The 19,439-nt window shown below is 43.3% G+C and overlaps 1 protein-coding gene across 2 annotated transcripts in view; it reads left to right on the top strand.

Moving 5' to 3' along the window:
- The window catches only part of SAMD4B (sterile alpha motif domain containing 4B), a 175,875-nt gene that overhangs the window by 51,711 nt on the left and 104,725 nt on the right, over positions 1–19,439 (top strand). For both annotated transcript variants that reach the window (XM_082262800.1, XM_082262799.1), the window contains exon 3: positions 11,584–12,057. In XM_082262800.1, coding sequence (XP_082118926.1) covers positions 11,584–12,057 — 474 coding nt within the window. The remainder of the gene's footprint in view (positions 1–11,583; positions 12,058–19,439) is intronic.

The following is a 19,439-nucleotide window of genomic DNA, read 5'->3' as shown; positions in this document are numbered from 1 at the left end:
TTGTTGTCAGGCTTCTGTGGCCCAGGTGTGTAAGGCGGCGACTTGGTCGTAAAGTTCTTAGTGCGGCAGTGCCTTAGGATCCCTTGTTTGGGCCCTTGGCTGTTGGGGTGTTTTTACCCCTGGGTTACTTGTTCTTACTGGGTTGTTGCTCCTGTTGAGCATGTTTTCCTGTTGCCAGGTTGGTTCTCTTACTTTGGTAAGGTTCCTTTCTCTGATGTGGGTACTGCGTTGCTTTATGCGCGGCTGCGTTTTTTCCCACCCCTCATGTCTACACTGCTTTGGGACGTCCCCATTAGTGAAGATTATGAAGTGGCGGCGACTGTCGGAGGACGTAAGAGAAAACTGAATTTTTGTAAAATCTTACCGTAAAATTCCTTTCTCTGAGTCCTCTGACAGTCGCCGCCCCCGCCCCTCTTTTGGGGTTTGTTTATGTACTCTAGTGCTATGCTACTGAAACTGAGTTGAGAATGCTGGAAGCAGGGAGGTATTGACTGAGGGGACCACCCCCTAGGGGTGTGATATGCTAAAAGCTTTGATATTAACAAATCTTGTTGCCTAGCTACTCCTGCGGAGAAAAGGTAAATTACCCCATTAGTGAAGATTATGAAGTGGCGGCGACTGTCGGAGGACTCAGAGAAAGGAATTTTACGGTAAGATTTAAAAAAAATTACGTTTTTTTTCAAAAAAAAATGGCGTTTTAAAAGACCGCTGCACTAATACCGTGTGACAAAAATTATTACAATGACCGCCGTTTTATTCTCCAGAGTCTTTGCTAAAAAAATATATATAATGTTTGGGGGTTCTAAGTAGTTTTCTAGCAAAAAGTACAGATTTTTTAACTTGTGAACAAAATGTGTCAAAAATAGGCTCGGTCCTTGAGAACCAAGAAAATCTTTATTTCTAGGAATCTTTTTGGCAGTCAGTGTATCGGAATCCTGCTGAGTCACCAAACACATGATTAGTGACAAGCAAAATCCCTAAAAATAGATACTTTTATCTCTGTTATTTTGAAGGCTTTCTTTCCCTGAGCACTCAATCCAGCTCTGCATCATGATGGTTTAGGATGGCAATTGGGATATTTGGGAGTCGTGGTATTACAGGAAAGAGGGACAAGTATTTTTGCTAGAGGCAAAATTTTAGCTTTGATTTTGGTATGCTTATTGTATGTACAGTTGTTCTCTACAGTGTCTGGGTTATTGGTACCCAACTATGTCTTTTTGACACATTTTAGATTGTTGTTGGTGTGGCTTCTTACCTATAATTCCGGGCTTATGGTTGTCTGTGTGCATAGAGCTTAGGCGCTATTGGAAAGTAGTGTCTTTCTTTACCCCTGGCTATTCTTTCATCAACATTGTTGCTTAATAGTGTGTTTGTTTGAGTCGGTTCACACTGGGGCGACACGACTCCTTACTACTTCGGGGTGACTTGTGCATTACATTGCACCACAACTTCGGAGCGACTTGCACGGACATCACATAATGGAAGTCTATGCAATTCGCTCCGAGGTCGCCCCGAAGTAGTACAGGACACTTTTTCTAAGCCGGAGCGACTTGTGTCGCTCCTATTAGAACGAGTCCTGTAGTGGTCAATGGACCGCGAGGGAGCGTGACTTGTCAGGCTGACAAGTCGCGGCAGTGTGAACCGGCTCTTAGTCTTTATTCCATTACTTTTAATAGCAGAAGTAATGCAAAGACTGTTCTACAAATCCAGTTTACAATTAGCAGACTGTGAATGACATAAAGTGCCCCAGTAATGTCTGAGCAGTAGAGCTCATCAAAGCGTAGATCTCTCGTGCTGATATGTAAAAAGACCCGCTATATATGCATTTTCTCAGGCTTAGATTCGGGAACATTCAGATAATGAGGTGGAGAAGAAAATTAGAGCCAGTCAGCAAGGGCGCATTGCTTGGTGAATTTAACCTGAACCTGTACTTTGCAAGCAAAATTCAGGCTAATACATATACTGTGCAGAAGCCACTATAGGGTGCTTAATATTTTTTTTTCTTTTTTTTATTCCTTGCCACCTTCAGCAGTGGAGTGCCTCCTGCCTCCCACAATGCATTGATCAGTGCTTTATTGGCCAGTTGCCAGCCCCAAGCTCACTCAAATGCATCCGTAAATGCCTAGGAAAACATTAACTTTCAGAAGGAAATTTCAGGGGACTATATCAGTGGGATGGACATGGTAAAGAGCAGGAACAGAATGTCTAATGTGTGTTTTTTTTTTTTTTTTAGAATTAAGGGTCCAATTTTTAAAGAGACCCTGTCACCAGCTTCAAAAATTGCAGATAAAACCAATTTTAAAAAAAAATTATATATTGTTAATGCTTACTTGCAACCTTTTTTTCTTTTCCTAAAACGTTTTATTATTTACTTGCAATTAGGCTTGTGACGTTATCAGATTTTCATGCTGCGATTAATTGATTAAGGTTTTGCCACGGTATACGGTATTATCACGGTATTCTATTAAATTTAAATTATTAAATTTCCACCTCACTTCAATTTCATTGCTGAATTTAGGGGCTTTGGTTCACTTATGCACATTATTATATAGTCAGTCAGTACAGACACTGTGAACCAGGCCTAAAATAGGTCATCAAGCAGTGTCTGGCCTAACTGGTGATAACTGGTCCTGGCGCTCGGCTCCGATCCGATGGCCTGGTCATTAAGAGGGCAAATCTTTGTGGTCAAGAAGTGGTTAAACCTGAAGGAGGTGTTGTTTATAAATTACTTTACTATTGCTTTAGGCCTGGTTCACATGTATGCGGGTTGGCGGTTCACATGTATGCGGGTTGGCGGTTCACATGTATGCGGGTTGGCGGCCCACATTTGCACAGGCATAGCAGCCCATTGATTTGAACGGGCTGCTATGCCCTCATTTTCCGCAGAAAAAAGGTGCATGCAGCATTTTTTTAAAATTCAGTGGCCTTGAAATCCATCCTGCTTTTGCACCATGCGACTAACCTGCAGTTCCTGCTCTGGCAAGCTTTCTGCATTTTTTGTATACGTGGGCACGTCATTTAAAAACAGTTTGCGTGTGCAGCAACGGCAGGTAAGTCGCATGGTGCAAAAGAAGGATGGATTTCATGGCCACTGCATTTTTTTAAATTCTGCATGCACCTTTTTTCAGCTGAAAACGCAGGCATAGCAGCTCAAGCCCATTCACATCAATGGGCTGCTATGCCTGTGCAAATGTGGGCCCCCAACCCGCATACATGTGAACCAGGCCTAAAGCAATAGTAAAGTCATTAATTGGTTAAACCTGCAGGAGGACCGGTGTTTTTATCTATTAATGACTTTACTATTGCTTTAGGCCTGGTTCACATGTATGCGGGTTGGGGGCCCACATTTGCACAGGCATAGCAGCCCATTGATGTGAATGGGCTTGAGCTGCTATGCCTGCGTTTTCAGCTGAAAAAAGGTGCATGCAGAATTTAAAAAAATGCAGTGGCCATGAAATCCATCCTTCTTTTGCACCATGCGACTTACCTGCCGTTGCTGCACACGCAAACTGTTTTTAAATGCCGTGCCCACGTATACAAAAAATGCAGAAAGCTTGCCAGAGCAGGAACTGCAGGTTAGTCGCATGGTGCAAAAGCAGGATGGATTTCAAGGCCACTGAATTTTAAAAAAATGCTGCATGCACCTTTTTTCTGCGGAAAATGAGGGCATAGCAGCCCGTTCAAATCAATGGGCTGCTATGCCTGTGCAAATGTGGGCCGCCAACCCGCATACATGTGAACCGCCAACCCGCATACATGTGAACCGCCAACCCGCATACATGTGAACCACCAACCCGCATACATGTGAACCAGGCCTAAAGCAATAGTAAAGTCATTAATAGATAAAAGCCCTGGTCCTCCTGCAGGTTTAACCACTTCTGGATCGCAAGGATTTGCCCCTTTAAAGACCAGGCCATGGGATCAGAGCGCCAGGACCAGTCATCACCAGGTAGGCCAGACACTGCTTGATGGCTATATAATAATGGAATGTGGGCTGCTATGCGTGTGTGTATGTATGTATGTATGTATGTGTGTGTGTATATATATATATATATATATATATATATATATATATAATATTTATTAGAGCTGCACGATTCTGGCCAAAATGAGAATCACGATTTTTTAGCTTGGAATAAAGATCACGATTCTCTGTGTAACAAAAAAAAAAAATTGGGATAACTTTACTGTTACGTTTTTTTTTTTTTTTTTATTCATTAAAGTCTATTAATTGCGTTTGAAAGACTGCTGCGCAAATACAGTGTGACATAAAATATGACAACAATCGCCATTTTTTTCTGTAGGGTCTCTGCTAAAAAAATATATAAAATGTTTGGGGGTTCTAAGTACTTTTCTAGCAAAAAAAAAACTGATTTTAACTTGCAAGCAACAAGTGTCAGAAAAAGGTCCAGTCTTTAAGAGGTTAAACTTCCTTTCTCCCTGGCAGAGGGAAGGAAAAGATACAAATGTAATCATTTTTGTTTATAGTTAGGAGACTTTAAGACCCGGTTCACACTTCTGCGTGTGCCGGGTTCGCATGTCATGTCGGAGCGCACTGCTCCGACATGACATGCGATCAGCTGTGCGGTGCGAGTTTAGCCATACAGTTTGTATGGCTAAATTCGCACCGCACCCGCAGCAAAGACGCACAGGAGGCATTTTTGCTGCCGCATCAGGATCGGATCGCACAGCGGTTCACACTTGTGCGATCCGATCCTGTGCGAACTGCACGATCGCACTGCGATATGCGATCAAACTGGGGGTGTCGTTAAGATTACATTGACACCCCCAGCGGATCGCATATGGCAGTGTGAACTGCCGGGGGTGCGTGTGCGATGCGGGAACAGGCTGCGAATTCGCAGCCTTCCCACATCGCAATAGTGTGAACCGAGCTTAATGCTGAAAGGCGTTAGCTGTGTGAGTGAATGAGTCATCCAGCTCACTGAAATGTATCAATTCACAAGTCAGACCCAGGAGCAGAGAAACTCGGTATTTTAAAAATGCCACAATAACAATACCGTGGCTATGCAATACCGCGATATATCGAATTACCGAAAACCGGCATATGTCTACTTGCAATGTATCCTTGAATTCGATGGCAGTTTTTGACTTGTTCATGAAGAGAGTCAGTTCCCTAGCCCAGTCAACACCCCCATTGCATTTTTAACCCTCTCCTTTTCTGTGATTTTCTAATTACTGTCTGTTCTGGTCTAGCTTCTCTGCATAAAGCTACATAAAAGGTTTTGCAGAGAGGTGAGGGGAGGACATGCTGGGTCAGCACAGACTGAAATTAGATACTCCTTGAAGAGGAAAGGGCCATAATGTGCAAGGGAGGGGGCTCTTCTACGGAATTGACTCTCCTGCAATCACATATTCTGAGAGGTTTAAAGGCACATTGCAGTTGACTAAAAATAATTTATGAAAAGGGAAAACACTGAAAGTAAGCATTTTAAAAGACTTCAAGTGATACTACACGCACACTGTTTAATTTACATTGTCCCTTCTATTTTTGCATGTGGATGATGGTACTGTCATTATTTTAATACAAACAAAAAAAAAAAAATCGAAGTACCTTTTTCCTAATATACAGTGACCCAGACCTTTCTCAGCCTGTCTGCAGGGAAACATAACCAGGAGGAGCTTCTAGTCATCTGCTGCTGGTCACACATTCAAAATATTAAAAAAAAACAGCAGTTGGAATACAGAGTAAAAATAAATATCAATGAACTGTTTTTTAAATTGACATGCAAATATATATTTGAAATCTTATCTCTATCATTTTGTGGAAATAACATGGTGTGGGCAGATTTCTGCCAGTCACACGATGTGTCAAGCCCCGTTGACCTGTGTCTTAGAATAAGAGGGAGGTGAATCCACCATTAATCTACATGTAATATCCCACCCCCGTGGTGCTTAGCTAGTTAGTGGGCATGCTGAAGGAGTGAGGGTAAGGGCTGTCATTTACCACTGTGTATACGCCCGCATGTGTTACCCTCTAGTCACATGGGCTGCTCAGATGTGATAGGGAGGAAATCCTCAGCATAGAAACTCACAAACTGAGCATGTGCAGAGTTGCTACCACAACTGCAAAATTCCTAGCTGAATTGGGGACATGGACTGAAGGTGGATATAGTGACTGAGTATGAACAGCTTGTAATAAAGCATTTTATTGATTTTTATATTTAGTGACACTTATTTTTTTGCTTTTGTTTTCAATTTTAAATTGGAACCAGGTTCTCTTTACTATGAAATAAATGTTACATTTTTGGTTCATTGGGAGCCAGTGGGAGAAGGGATGTCTTTTTGTTTTGGTGTTTTTGTAGTTTACAGAAGTGAACAGGACAAAGCTCATAGCAGATCACAGTAAGTTACAAGGTTTCTGGCAGAAGCAATAGGTATTTTCTCTTTCGTTCATTGACATACACGGCTCCATATCTTTTTTGACCCTTTGGGTTATGCTGCTCTTCCTAGGAGTAGGACACTAGGCGGTAAAAGGGTTAACAAGACAGAGCTGCTGTTGAACTCTCGGCTCTCGCAGCCGGATCAGGCCCCAAATTTAGGCCGCGGCTTTGTGGCCTACTCGTGGCTGGCTATCCGAGCTGATAACCAGGCTGTTTGGCCTGCTGACCGGGTTGATGGAGCAGTGGACGGGTGTCCCCCCCCCCCCCCCCCTCAGGGGGGGGATGCAGCTGCGTCAGAGATGCTGGTCCCCTTGGGGCCTGCAGATCCCCTAAAGCGACAAAAGCATTTCCCTTTTCCCGCCTACTGTGACAAAACTGTCACGAGTCAGTGGAGTTGTTCTAAACGCAATATGGCAGTGCCTAAGCGTTTCAATAGATGTTCTCTCTTGAAGAGTCTCTGTTGCATACGTGGGCAGTCCCACTTGTGGTGGATGCTCAGGTCTCCAGGCTGCATAATTCTGCCCTATTTTCGGTGGAGGAGTCTCCGTTTTTTTTAAAAGATCCTTTTGACGGGAGAGCGAGACTTTTGTCTGTCACATGTTTTCTGTGGCCGGTTCGGTCCATAGCATGGTGTGTCTGACTTTCCCAAGTGGGCAAAGCTTTTGCGCCAGGATCTGGAGGGGGAACAGATTCCTCCAGCTTTTGTGGAGCAATCGTCTGTTCTGCGCCTCCCTGGAAAGACCTCCTCCGGAGGTTCCATGAGGACCTGGTCTGGTATGCTGAGAGCGGGTCTTTCCAGACCTGCAAACAAACACCCCTTTTACCTGAAGGGGCGCTCTTACCTGTATCTGAGGTGGGGGAGGACGTCTGTTTCTTTCCAGACCCGTGGATCTCCCTGATTCAAGACAAGTGGGTCCACGAGCTTATTTGGTCCGGGTTCCAAAATCAAGTTTTCAGTCTTCTCCTCTAGACAGGTTCTTTCCTTCCAACCTGCGTTGTCTCCAGACCACCTGCGAGGTCTCTTGGGGGCAGTGCAAGACTTACTAGTACAAGGGGTGATTGTTTTGGTCTCAGATCTCAAAACGTTTGTTTCATGTTTGCAGGTCCCAGGAAAGAAAGCGTGGTCGGTCCAATCTTGGACCTCAGGCTCTGAACCGCTTTGTGCCGCTACAAATGTTTCTAATGGAGTCCATTCGTACAGTAGTGGCATCCCTACATCAGGGGGATCTTCTGGCCTCTATCGATAGGACGCTTACTTTCATATTTCGATATGTTGGTCATCTGCGCTTCCTCCGCTTGCTGTGGGCAAGGAGCATTTTCTAAGAGGTCTCACCTCCACCCCCTTGGTTTTCGCAAGTGTTGGCCCCAGCGTTGGCATTGTTGTGCCAGCGGGGAATTGTGATACTGGAGTACCTGTATGATCTTCTTCTGCAAGCAGAGTCTACGACTGCTCTGAAGGACAACCTAGAGATTACAGAGATTACTGGGGGGACTCTGCAGGAGTTTGGTTGGAAATTACATTTCTAGGTATTGGCTCTGGGTCTGTTCTGGCCTTAGCCAAGGGTGTTCCTCCCATGGGATGAGTTTCAAAAATCTGTCCACACGAGACCTATACAAAGAGAGATTCTTGCCGGCTCTTCCACAGGGTGAATCTTCCTTCTCCTGTACTGGACGGTGGTCACCACGGATGCCAGTCTGTCCAAGTGGGGTGGCGTTTTTTTGGCAAGGAATGTGCTCGGGGTTGTCTCTGGTGGGGAACTCCTGAGGTGGACCTGTTGGCCTCTCGTCTCAACAGGAAGGTGCTTGGGTTTGTGACACGGTCTCAGGATCCTCTGGACGACACCACACTCACTGGTGGCTCCTTTGGGTTCAGTATCATCTGATGTAAGTCTTTTCTCTTCTAGAACTTCTGCCAAGACTCCTGTGTAGGCTAGAGACAGATGGGATTACGGCCATCCTAGTGGCTCCAGACTGACCTCGCTGGTCTTGGTACGCAGATCTGATACGGTTGATGGACTTGGAGACTTCCTCTTAGAGGAGATCTTTTGGCTCAAGGGCCAATCTTCCATCTGGCTTTAATGGCTTGGCTGTCTGAAGCCAGGTGCTGAAGGCTAGGGGATTGTCTGAATCAGTGATTCCCAGCTGCTGTAAGCTAGTAAATCTTCTAGGTAGATTTGCCATCGCGTTTGAAGAGCATACTTTGCGGATGTGAATCTCTTGGGGTTCACCGCTGCTTCTTTTCGGTGACTCAGTTTGGCTTTTCTCCAACGAGGTGTGGAGCAGCGTCTTGCCTCGGGTACCACCGAGGGCCGGGTTCGGCCTTGGTGGTTTTCGTTCATCATCCTTTGACTGCGTTTTCTGTGGTTCACACCTTTGTTTGGGGGGTTTGCCACTTGGCTCCCCCAATGCGGTCTCCATTGCCCTTGTGGGATCTCAACTTGGTGCTGCTGGAAAATATTCACGAGATTCCTTTGCTTACATCTCCCATAAGATAGTCTTCTTGGTTGCTTTTTCTTCTGCACGTAGGATGTCGGAGCTGGGAGCTTGTCTTGTTGTTCATCTTACTTGGTGGTTCACGGAGATAAAGTGGTGCTTCGGCTCTGCCAGTCGCTCCTTCATAAAGTCGTTTCTGTTTTCCATTTACATAAAAGCCTAAGCACCCTAACGAGCTTGCCTTACATTCTTTGGATGTGGCTCGGGCAATCGGGTGTACCTGGCGATGACTGAGTTGTTCCGAAACTAGGATTCCCTATTTATCCTTACGGATGGACCCTGTTATGGGCTGGCCACGTCTGCTGAGACCATTTCCAGATAGGCAGGTGGTGGTGCAGGCCTATTCCCTCCTTTCCCTGTTATGGAGCCTCTTACATGGACGCTTAGTGCCTCTTGGGACTTCCACCATCAGGCGTCAGTGGTGCAGGTTTGCAAGGCGGCCACCTGGTCGTCCGCGCACATTTCCACAAAATTTTATAAGGTGGATGTGTTGGCCTCTGCGGATGCCTCCTTTTTGGCTGCAAGGGTTTGCAGGCCGCTGTTGGAGAGGATTAGTCTTCTTTGAGGGTGTACTTTTTTGTCAGGTGAGCTCCAGTTCCTGCTTGAGCTCCTGTTTTACCTGGTTGGCTATGTTTACCCTTTGGGAAGTATATTTATTGCTGTGTTCTTCCCACCCCTCATGTTGACACTGCTTTGGGACGTCCCACGGGCCAACGAAAGATGTGGAGCTGTGTCTGTCAATGAATGAAAGAGAAAACTGGATTTTTTTTTTCTTACCGTAAAATCCTTTTCTCTGATGTTCATTGATGGACACAGCACCTACCCCTATGTGGAATTGGGTTATGTATTCTTCTGGCACTGCTTGTTACAAAACTGAGATCCTAGAGCAGGAAGTGGGAGTGGGGACTGCCCCATAGGCGTATTTAAGCTTTAACTTATGTTAACCCTTTTTACGCCTAGTGTCCTACTCCTAGGAAGAGCAGCATAACCCACAGGTCAAAGATATGGAGCTGAGTCTGTCAATGAACATCAGAGAAGTTTTTTTTTTTTTTTTTTCACCTATCAAATCGATATAATAAAACTATAGTTTTGGACCAAATAAGAGAAGTTCATTGTTACATTTAGGTATGATCTCAGCCAATCTCCGTGCTCTTTACCATGTGACCAGTTGTGTCCAATCACAGCTGATCAGAGTGCAAAGGGGATTTGCCGTTATTAGCAATCCTCTCCTCACACTGGCAGCACGTGAGGAGAGAAGAGCCGATACCCGGCAAATCCACACAGGGGACATCTACACTGATAATCTGGTCACTGATCACCCGTGTCCTGATTATCAGTGCAGCCCCAATAAGTGCCCACAAATGCTGCCAATCAGTCCTGCCTCGTCAGTGCAGCCCATGGGTGAAGGAGAAAAATTACCTACTTAGAAAATTGTATAACCGTAACTAAAACTTTTTTTTTTCCCTTATTTTTTCGTTTGTTTAGCAAAAATAAAAAAAACCCAGTGGTGATTAACAAAACCCCAAAAGAAAGCTCTGTCTGATAAAATTTTTATTTGAGTACAGTGTTGCATGACCGCGCAATTGTCATTCAAAGTGCAACAGCACTGAAAGCTGAAAATTGGCCTGGGCAGGAAGGGGGTGAAAGTGCCTAGAGGGCAAGTGGTTAAATTTGAAACGATATTAAAGCGCTTTGAAAAGCACTTTCAGTGACTTAGTAATGTAAGCAGCTAAAATTGTATGCAAATCTTGACACTTCCTGTTAAAGTCAGGATTAGTGCCAACCCTCTGGTCTTCCTATAATTCAGTACACATTAAAGGAACTCTATATAGGCAGCGGGATCAATCTTTTTTTTCTTTCTTTTTTTTTTTTTTTTTTTCTACAGGAATATTCAAATGGTCTGGTTGTTTTGACATCCAGTTTTCACAATATACTTAGTTTGAATTGCACATGTTTGTGATGGATATACTGGAAGGGGATAAAAAGATCTAACACTTTGCTTGGTGTAACTGAGCAAAACAAAATCTTTATCTCTAGGAATCTTTTTGGCAGTCAGTGTATCAGCATCCTGCGGAGTCTCTACCATGAAATAAATGTTACATTTCAGAAACATTGAGAGACGGTAGGAGAAGTGATGTTTAGCCACCCTCAGTTATTATTAACCGCTAAGTGCCGGTTTACACTATTGCGATGCGGGAACACTGCGAATATACTGCGTGTTCCCGCATAGCATCCGCAGCACAGGCAGTTCATACTGCCATATGCGATACGCTGGGGGTGTCAATTCAAAGTTAATGACACCCCCAGATCAGATCGCAGTGCAATCTGACAGTTCGCACAGAAATCGAATCGCACTGGTGTGAACCACCATGCGATCCGATTCGGCTATGGACCAAAAAAGGGTCCTGTGCGTGTTCACTGCGATTGCGGTGCGAATTCAGCCATACAAACTGTATGGCTGAACTTGCACCGCACAGACATCGCATGTGATTTTAGGAGCAATGCGCTCCGAATCATATGCGATGTCTGTGATGGCAATAGTGTAAACTGGCACTTAATGGTTATTTTAGATTAGTAAATAATGAATTGTTAGCAAACATTAAAATTTTAAAGTTCTGTCCCCTGCTGGGGGTTCATGTGGAATCGAAGAACTACACCTTTTTATATTATTTTCTTGTTGTGTTTGCAGCTCTGATAAGTCAGTGGCAACAAGAGTCCAAGGAGAAGGTGATCGCTCTGCTTTTGTCCCACCTGCCTCTACTGCAGCCCCGGAACACCGAAGCAAAATGCGAGTACATGAAACTGCTGCAGAAAGTGCTGGCATACACCACAGAGAGCAACCAGTACATAGAGGAGAGCCGGCAACTTTTGTCCTATGCACTAATCCACCCAGCCACCACGCTTGATGACCGCAACTCTCTGGCATTGTGGCTCAATCATCTGGAAGAACGACTTTCCACAGGTTACAGCCGGCATGGCAGACCAGATGTACCTGCTACGCATTTACGGCAAGGCTCTGACGAGTGGCAGGCCGCAGGAGAGCCTGGCATTGGAGATTCTGGACATAGTTGGCAAGAAAAGCCACCCAGAGAAAATGGTCTGATGCCCTTTCATTCATCCAGCTCAGTGCCCTCCACTATCCAGAGTGTCGGCAGTGGTACAGGTAGGTGTTGGGAGAAACACCAAGTGCGCCACCCTTTTGTTGTCTGTGGATTCATGCATTCCGACATATATCTATCGTCAAAATGTGAAATCAAATTTTTATTTCCTCATGTTATTTCATTTACAGTAAATATAAGTCTACACACCCCTGTTAAAATGTCAGGTTTCTGTAATGTAAAAAAATTAGACCAAGATAAATAATTTCACAGCTTTTCTACCTTTAATGTGACCTATAAACTGTTCAACTCAGTTGAACAACAAACTGAAATCTTTTTTGTGGAGGGAAGTAAAAATAAACTAAAATAATATGGTTGCATAAGTGTGCACACCCTTAAACTAATACTTTGTTGACGCACCTTTTGATTTTATTACAGCACTCAGTCTTTTTGGGTATGATTCTATCAGCATGGCACATCTTTACTTGGCAATATTTGCCCACTCTTCTTTCCAAAAACATTCCAAATCTGTCAGATTGTGAGAGCATCTCCTGTACACAGCCCTCTTCAGATCACCCCACAGATTTTCAATCTGATTCAGGTCTGGGCTCTGGTTGGGCTATTCAAAAACTTTAATCTTCTTCTGATGAAGCCATTCCTTTGTTGATTTGGATGTATGCTTTGGGTCGTTGTCATGCTGAAAGATGAAGTTCTTCTTCATGTTCAGCTTTCTAGCAGAAGCCTGAAGGTTTTGTGCCAATATTGACTGGTATTTGGAACTGTTCATAATTCCCTTTACTTTGACTAAGGCCCCTGTTTCAGCTAAAGAAAAACAGTGCTAAAGCACGATGCTGCCACCACCATGCTTCACTCAATGGGTTTTTGCACCAATCACATCTTTTGAATTTTTTGCTATAAAGTTCAACCTTTGTTTAATCGCACCATAACATATTTTCCCACATGTTTTTGGGAGACTTTAGAAGTATTTTTGCAAAATTTAACCGGGCTTGGATGTTTTTCTTAAGAAAAGGCTTCCGTCTTGCCACTCTCCCCCTTAGCTCAGACATATGAAGAATACGTGAGATTGTTGTCACATGTACCACATAGCCTGTACTTGCCAGATATTCCTGCAGCTCCTTTAATGTTGCTGTAGGCCTCTTGGCATCCTCCCCGACCAGTTTTCTTCTCGTCTTTTCATAAATTTTGGAGGGACGTCCAGTTCTTGGTATTGTCACTGTTGTGCCATATTTTCTCCACTTGATGACTGTCTTCACTGTGTTCCATGGTATATCTAATGCTTTGGAAATTCTTTTGTACCCTTCTCCTCACTGTTACCTTTTAACAATGAGATCCATCCTACTGATGCTTTGGAAGCTCTCTGCGGGTCATGGCTTTCGCTGTAGGATGCGACTAAGAAAATGTCAGGAAAGACCTACTAGAACAGCTGAACTTTATTTGGGGTTAATCAGAGGCACTTTAAATGATGGCAGGTGTGTACTGACTCCTGTTTAACATGAGTTTCAATGTGATTGCTTAATTCTGAACACAGCTACATCCCCAGTTTGAGGATGTCCACACATATGCAGTCACATTATTTGTTTTTTATTTTTACTCCCCCTTCCCCACCCCCCCCCCCCCAATTTTTTTTCAATTAAGTTGTACAGTTTATAGGTCATATTAAAGGTGAAAAAAGTTACATCACAGAAACCTGATGTTTTAATAGGGGTGTGTAGACTTTTTATATCCACTGTATTTCTAGCCTGCTCCTGTTAATTTGAATGTTTTTAAAGTTTTTGTAAACTTTGTGAAGATCCCCCACACATTTACATAATTTGAACTTGTACCATAGTTTGAACCCTGTAAGTAGGCACTGCTGTGTTACAGGATTCACAGAGCCTGTCTACTGAATTAGAGATGCTGAAAGAGTTTAAGGAGGCAGTCAGTACAGGGGACATTGCTTGCAGAGGCAGTAATGTACCATGGGATATGTAGTCCATAGAGATCAAATGTAATCAGAGGAGAAGTTGCAAAGCATGCAGGGATTTTAGGAAGTTGTGGAAAGAGATGGGCAGCAGACAGGACTCACAAGGAGATTTTTCAAGTAAGCCTATATTGGATTGTCAAAAAAAAAAAAAAATTAGTATTACAACTCTGATGTTATAAAATAGTGTATGCTGTGACCATAACTCCTTTAATTGTAATGCTTACTGTACAAACTAAGAGTCCAGAGGGTATTAATAAATGGGGAGTACTCGGATTAGTCGGGTGTGGAAAGTAGGGTCCCCCAAAGATCTGTCCTGGGACCAATCCTGTTTAATTTATTCATAAATGAACTGGAGGATGGGATGACCGGAACAATCTCGGTATTTGCGGACGATGGTAAGCTATGCAGTAGTGATCGACCGATATCGTTTTTTCGTTGCCGATACCGATATTTTGGCCAAATCGGTGTTGGCCGATATTTACGTACATTTAAAAACATTTTTTTTATTTTCATCACTTGACAGGTACTCTTATAGAGGGATCCGAGGATCTAAAAGACCCCAAACCCCTCCTCTGCACTTATAAGCTTTCAAAATGCCAAGTTTGGCTGTTTTGAATGCTGTCTTTTTTTTTTTTTTTTTTAATCTGGGGCAGAGTACCCGGAAGTGATGTCATGACATCACTTCCAGGTTTTTACATGGAGATCCGATCAAAGACGAATGCGGCTTTGATTGGGTCTTCGGCGGCCGTGCTGGCTGGTTGCCCGAGACCCGGGCGAGCCGCGGAAGGGGGGAGACGTCCCCTCCCGCTCCTTGTAATGACAGCCGAGCAGCTTCTCAGCCGCATCGGTTGTCATTACACGACAGTCGACCGCCGGCTATGGATGTCGGTACCGGGCTGATGCCTCTTGCTGCAGGCATCACTCCATTACAAGCACTTTACCGAAATATCGGCAATGTCGGTCACCTTAGTGGCCGATTCCGATAAATCGGGGAAAGTGCAGATCGACCCTCGATATATTGGCTTTGCCGATAATCGGTCGATCACTACTATGCAGGGCAATATCATCTTCACAGGACGTGGAAACCTAACAAGAAGACCTGAACCAAATAATGGGGTGGGCAACTACATGGCAAATGAGGTTTAATGTGGCAAAATGTAAGATAATGCACTTGGGGGCCAGAAATACGAACGCAAGTTACTCGCTAGGGGGAGAACCTCTGGGGGAATCTAGAATGGAAAAGGACCTGGGGGTCCTAGTAGACAACAAACTCAGCAATGACATGCAATGCCAATCTGCTGCAAGCAAAGCCGACAGAATACTGGCATGTATAAAAAAAGGGATTCACTCTAGAGATAAAATGATTATAATCATTATGACACTTGAGAGGGGATATGATATCAATGTACAAATACCATACTGGCGACCCTAGCATAGGGAACAAACTTTTCAGCGAAAGGGAATTTAAAAAGACGCGGCCATTCACTAAAATTAGAAGAGAAGTGGTTCACCTTAAACTGTGTAAAGGGGTTCTTTACTGTCAGAGCGGTAAGGATGTTGAATTCTCTTCCACAAGCAGTGGTATCAGCAAGGAGCATTGATAGTTTAAAAGAACTATTAGATGGGCACCTTAGAGACCACAACATACAGGGTATAGGATGTACTGTTAACAGCAAACACACACATCATAGGTTGAACTGGATGGACTGATGTCTTTTTTCAAGCTCACTAACTATGTAAAGCTGTGCAGCTTTGACTTCTCTGATTACATAATCCTATAACCTGGGAACAGGAGAATGGGGAGTCCCAGGTGAGGATTCACAGGTATTTTGTTTTTACCTTTTTTTAATCTATTACCTGAAGAATGCTAGGATGTATGGCATGATTTTGCCTAGGCCAGAAACCGGGAAGTAACTGAAGAAATGTAAAAAAAAAAAAAACCTTTAAAACTTTTTCAAAGTGACTATGATACAATTTCCTATCTATTTACTGATGCTAGCAGCATAAGGTCTCAAAGTAGTCGACGTTGATTGAGAGAGTGAAGTTCCATGTTAAATGCTTTTACAGGTGGATCAATACAAAAGGCGTTCCAAGTCTTACATACAGTGCTCAGAAAAATTAAAGGAACGCTTAGAGAACACCTCAGATCTCAATGGGGAAAAATATTATTATGCTGAATATCTATACTGAAATAGACTGGGTAATGTGTTAGGAACTAAACAATGCCACATTGTTTAATGGAAATGAAAATTATCACCATTTGTCGTGTCAGAAGGCTGAATTCAAAGACACCCCGAAAATCAAAGTGAAAAAATGTATGCAGCAGGCTAGTCCATTTTGCTGGAGTTTCATTGCAGCAGCTCAAAATAGTACTCGGTAGTTTTTAGGCTCCCACGTGCTTGTATGCATGCCTGACAACAGGGCATGCTCCTTTTGACACGACAAATGGTGTCCTTTGGTATTTCCTCCAAGATCTGGACCAGGGTATCACTGAGCTCCTAAACAGACTGAGGTGCAACCTGGTGGTGTCAGATGGACCAAAACAAAATGTCCCAGAGCTGTTCTACTGGATTTAGGTCAGTTGAGCATGGGGGCCATTTAATGGTATCAATTCCTTCATTCTCCAGGAACTGGCTGCATACTCTCTCCACATGAGACTGGGCATTGTCATGCACCAGGAGGAACCCAAGACCCACTGCAGCAGCGTAGGGTCTAACAATGGGTCCAAGGATTTTATCCCGATACCTAATAGCAGTCAGGGTGCCATTGTCTAGTCCAACCTTTCTCAACTCATGATACATTAGTGTGATGGTCAGTGGGAAGAATGTTCCTCACACTTGAGGTCATTGGGAAGAACTATCCCCTTACAGATGGCTTAAAAGATCAATGGCGTCAGTGGGGAACTTATCTGAGGCAGAATCTACTCCTTGCTCAAGGAACTCCTAGCAACCTCTTGATGAACCCCAGGGTTCCATGGAACCCTTGTTGAGAATCCTTGGTCTAGTCTGTAGAGGTCTGTGCATCCCTCCATGTGGATATGCCTCCCCAGACCATCACTGACCCACCACCAAAACCGGTTATGCTGAACAATGTTACAGGCAGCATAATGTTCTCCACGGCTTCTCCATCTGTCACGTTTGGAATTGGGAAGGAAAAGCCGCTCAGGTGAGACTGAATGAACCGGTGCTGATCAGATCCGCCGTCTAGAAACAGTGCAAACAAAGAAATTGGACCACACTCGGAAATATGAAAACAAAACTGTTCTTTATTCCTCATCGAATCCATACAGACAGTGCATTGAGACATGTCAGGTTGACGCGTTTCACGATATAGATAAACGCTTACTCATAACCACATTGTTAAAAAAAATCACGATCTCAATTCAACCCCCCCCCCCACAATCATAAAACTGCATTTCCTGGATTCATGCAGAGCAGAGCTGTTCTCTGCTCACTCAGCTGTCAAAAAAAAGTTGAGGCTAGGAGATCACTGTAAACACTGTTTTTTGTAATGTCATTTTGTTCTTTTAGATCAAAGGAATGAACTTCCGTCTGTGAGGGCAGTTTAACCTCTTAAAAACTAAACCTTTTTCTGACACTTGTTGCTTAGAAGGTAAAATCTGTATTTCTGCTGGAAAATTACTTGGAACCCCCAAGCATTTAATATATATTTAGCAGAGACCCTAGAGAATAAAATGGCGACCATTGCAATAATTTTGTCACACCGTATTTGCACAGCGGTCTTTGAAATGCAAATTTTTGGAACAAAATTCACTTTAATGAAGTACAAAGAAATAGTAAAATTAGTCCAATTTTTTTGTATAATGTGAAAGATGTTACACCGAGAATCGTGATCTTTATTCTAAGCAAAAAAAATGTGATTTTTCATTTTATCCAGAATCGTGCAGCTCTACTATTTGTACAGCGTTTCTTTGGCAAGAATATCGCTTGAGACCCTCAGACTTCCGACTCACTTAGCAGGGCTGGCATTCTCTAATTTCTATCTATACTATTTAGCTTCTCAATTGGTCCATATCCATGATTGGCTGCACCCTGTTTCTGCTAATGCCTGTACCACCACAGAGGTGGCTATTGTCTCCTCCTTAGAAACCCTTCATAACATTTATTTACAGGTGGTGTTTGTTGGCTCGTAGTGGTACGTCAATTATGCATACCTCTCCCCATTCCCAATAATATTTACTCAAATCTCCACCGAATCTTGGCTGTATTTCGCTAATAATCCCCTGTGGTTTAACCCCACCCTTCACAAACTGTATTCCCTGCCCAACCTGCAAAGGTGGTACTCTAAAGGGATTAAGTAGCTATGTTACCTATATACCCAAGCAGGCTTTAAGTCCTACCAACTGCGAATAGACTTTGACTTGCCCATCAATTACTTATTCTACTACTACCAACCTCCCCATGCTGTACAGGCACAATTTGTATCCCTAGACACTGCTATCCAAGTACCACCCTTGGAGAAAACTTTGAGATGACCAGACTGTACTAAACTTCTTTCAACTTGCTATTCTGCCCTTAGAACAGACTCCAACTCCTGCACAGGTGAAATTGACTTCCATGGATATACCTCTAATGGAATCGGATTGGTCTGAAATTAGTGACGCCTATAAATAAACTGTCTTCTCATCTAAAGACAGAATTATACAACCAAAATTTTCCATCACTTCCATCTTACTGTTTTGGGTGTTGTGGCCAGGTGCCTGACTTTTTTTTATTAAATATACAAAACAAACTTTTTAAACTGCTACTGGTCCTGTCAAATAGTCCAGGGATTCTGGTTTAACATGGACTCTTTTATTTCCTCTGCATTGGGCCTACCGAATATTTTAGCTCCTAAGACATGCCTCCTGGGTATATTGGGAGACCTGACTATCCCATTTCACGCCAAGAGATTGTTGCGTATCCTGTATTATGCTAAGAAACCTCTATTACTATCTTGGAAGGAATCCGTATCACCTACACCAGGGATCTGCAAACTGTGGCCCTCCCGATGTTGTGGAACTAGAAGTCCCATGATGCATAGCAAGACAGCCACAAGCATGACACCCAGAGGCATGATGGGTCTTGTAGTTTTGCTACACTATCACATTGGTTGAAACTGGTTAGATTCCTGCCTATATATAAGCTCACCTTTTGAGCTTAGGAAGAGACCAAAATAATTTGGGGCAAATGGCTTGCTAGTCCCTTGACTTTGGCCTCAGTATTGTAGAAGTTTAATTACTATCCTATCCATTTATATTCACAATTGTTGTGAATTTTGTTCTGAAAAATGGTATGTCTGCTTGTATTGTACCATATGTTCAACCCAGTTCATAATATTACGGGACATGTGAGTTGATTTAAACCAATTTTATTGTTTGGTTATTGTACACTTTTTTTATTTTCTTTTTTTGTTTTGTACAAATGCACGGTGTTTTTTTTTTTAAATTAAATTCAATAAAAA

This window comes from Pelophylax lessonae (genome assembly GCF_965119305.1).
Source record: "Pelophylax lessonae genome assembly, chromosome: 7".
NCBI lineage: Eukaryota > Metazoa > Chordata > Amphibia > Anura > Ranidae > Pelophylax > Pelophylax lessonae.
Note: the sequence above shows the minus strand (reverse complement) of the source record. Positions and strands in the feature narration are given on the sequence as shown.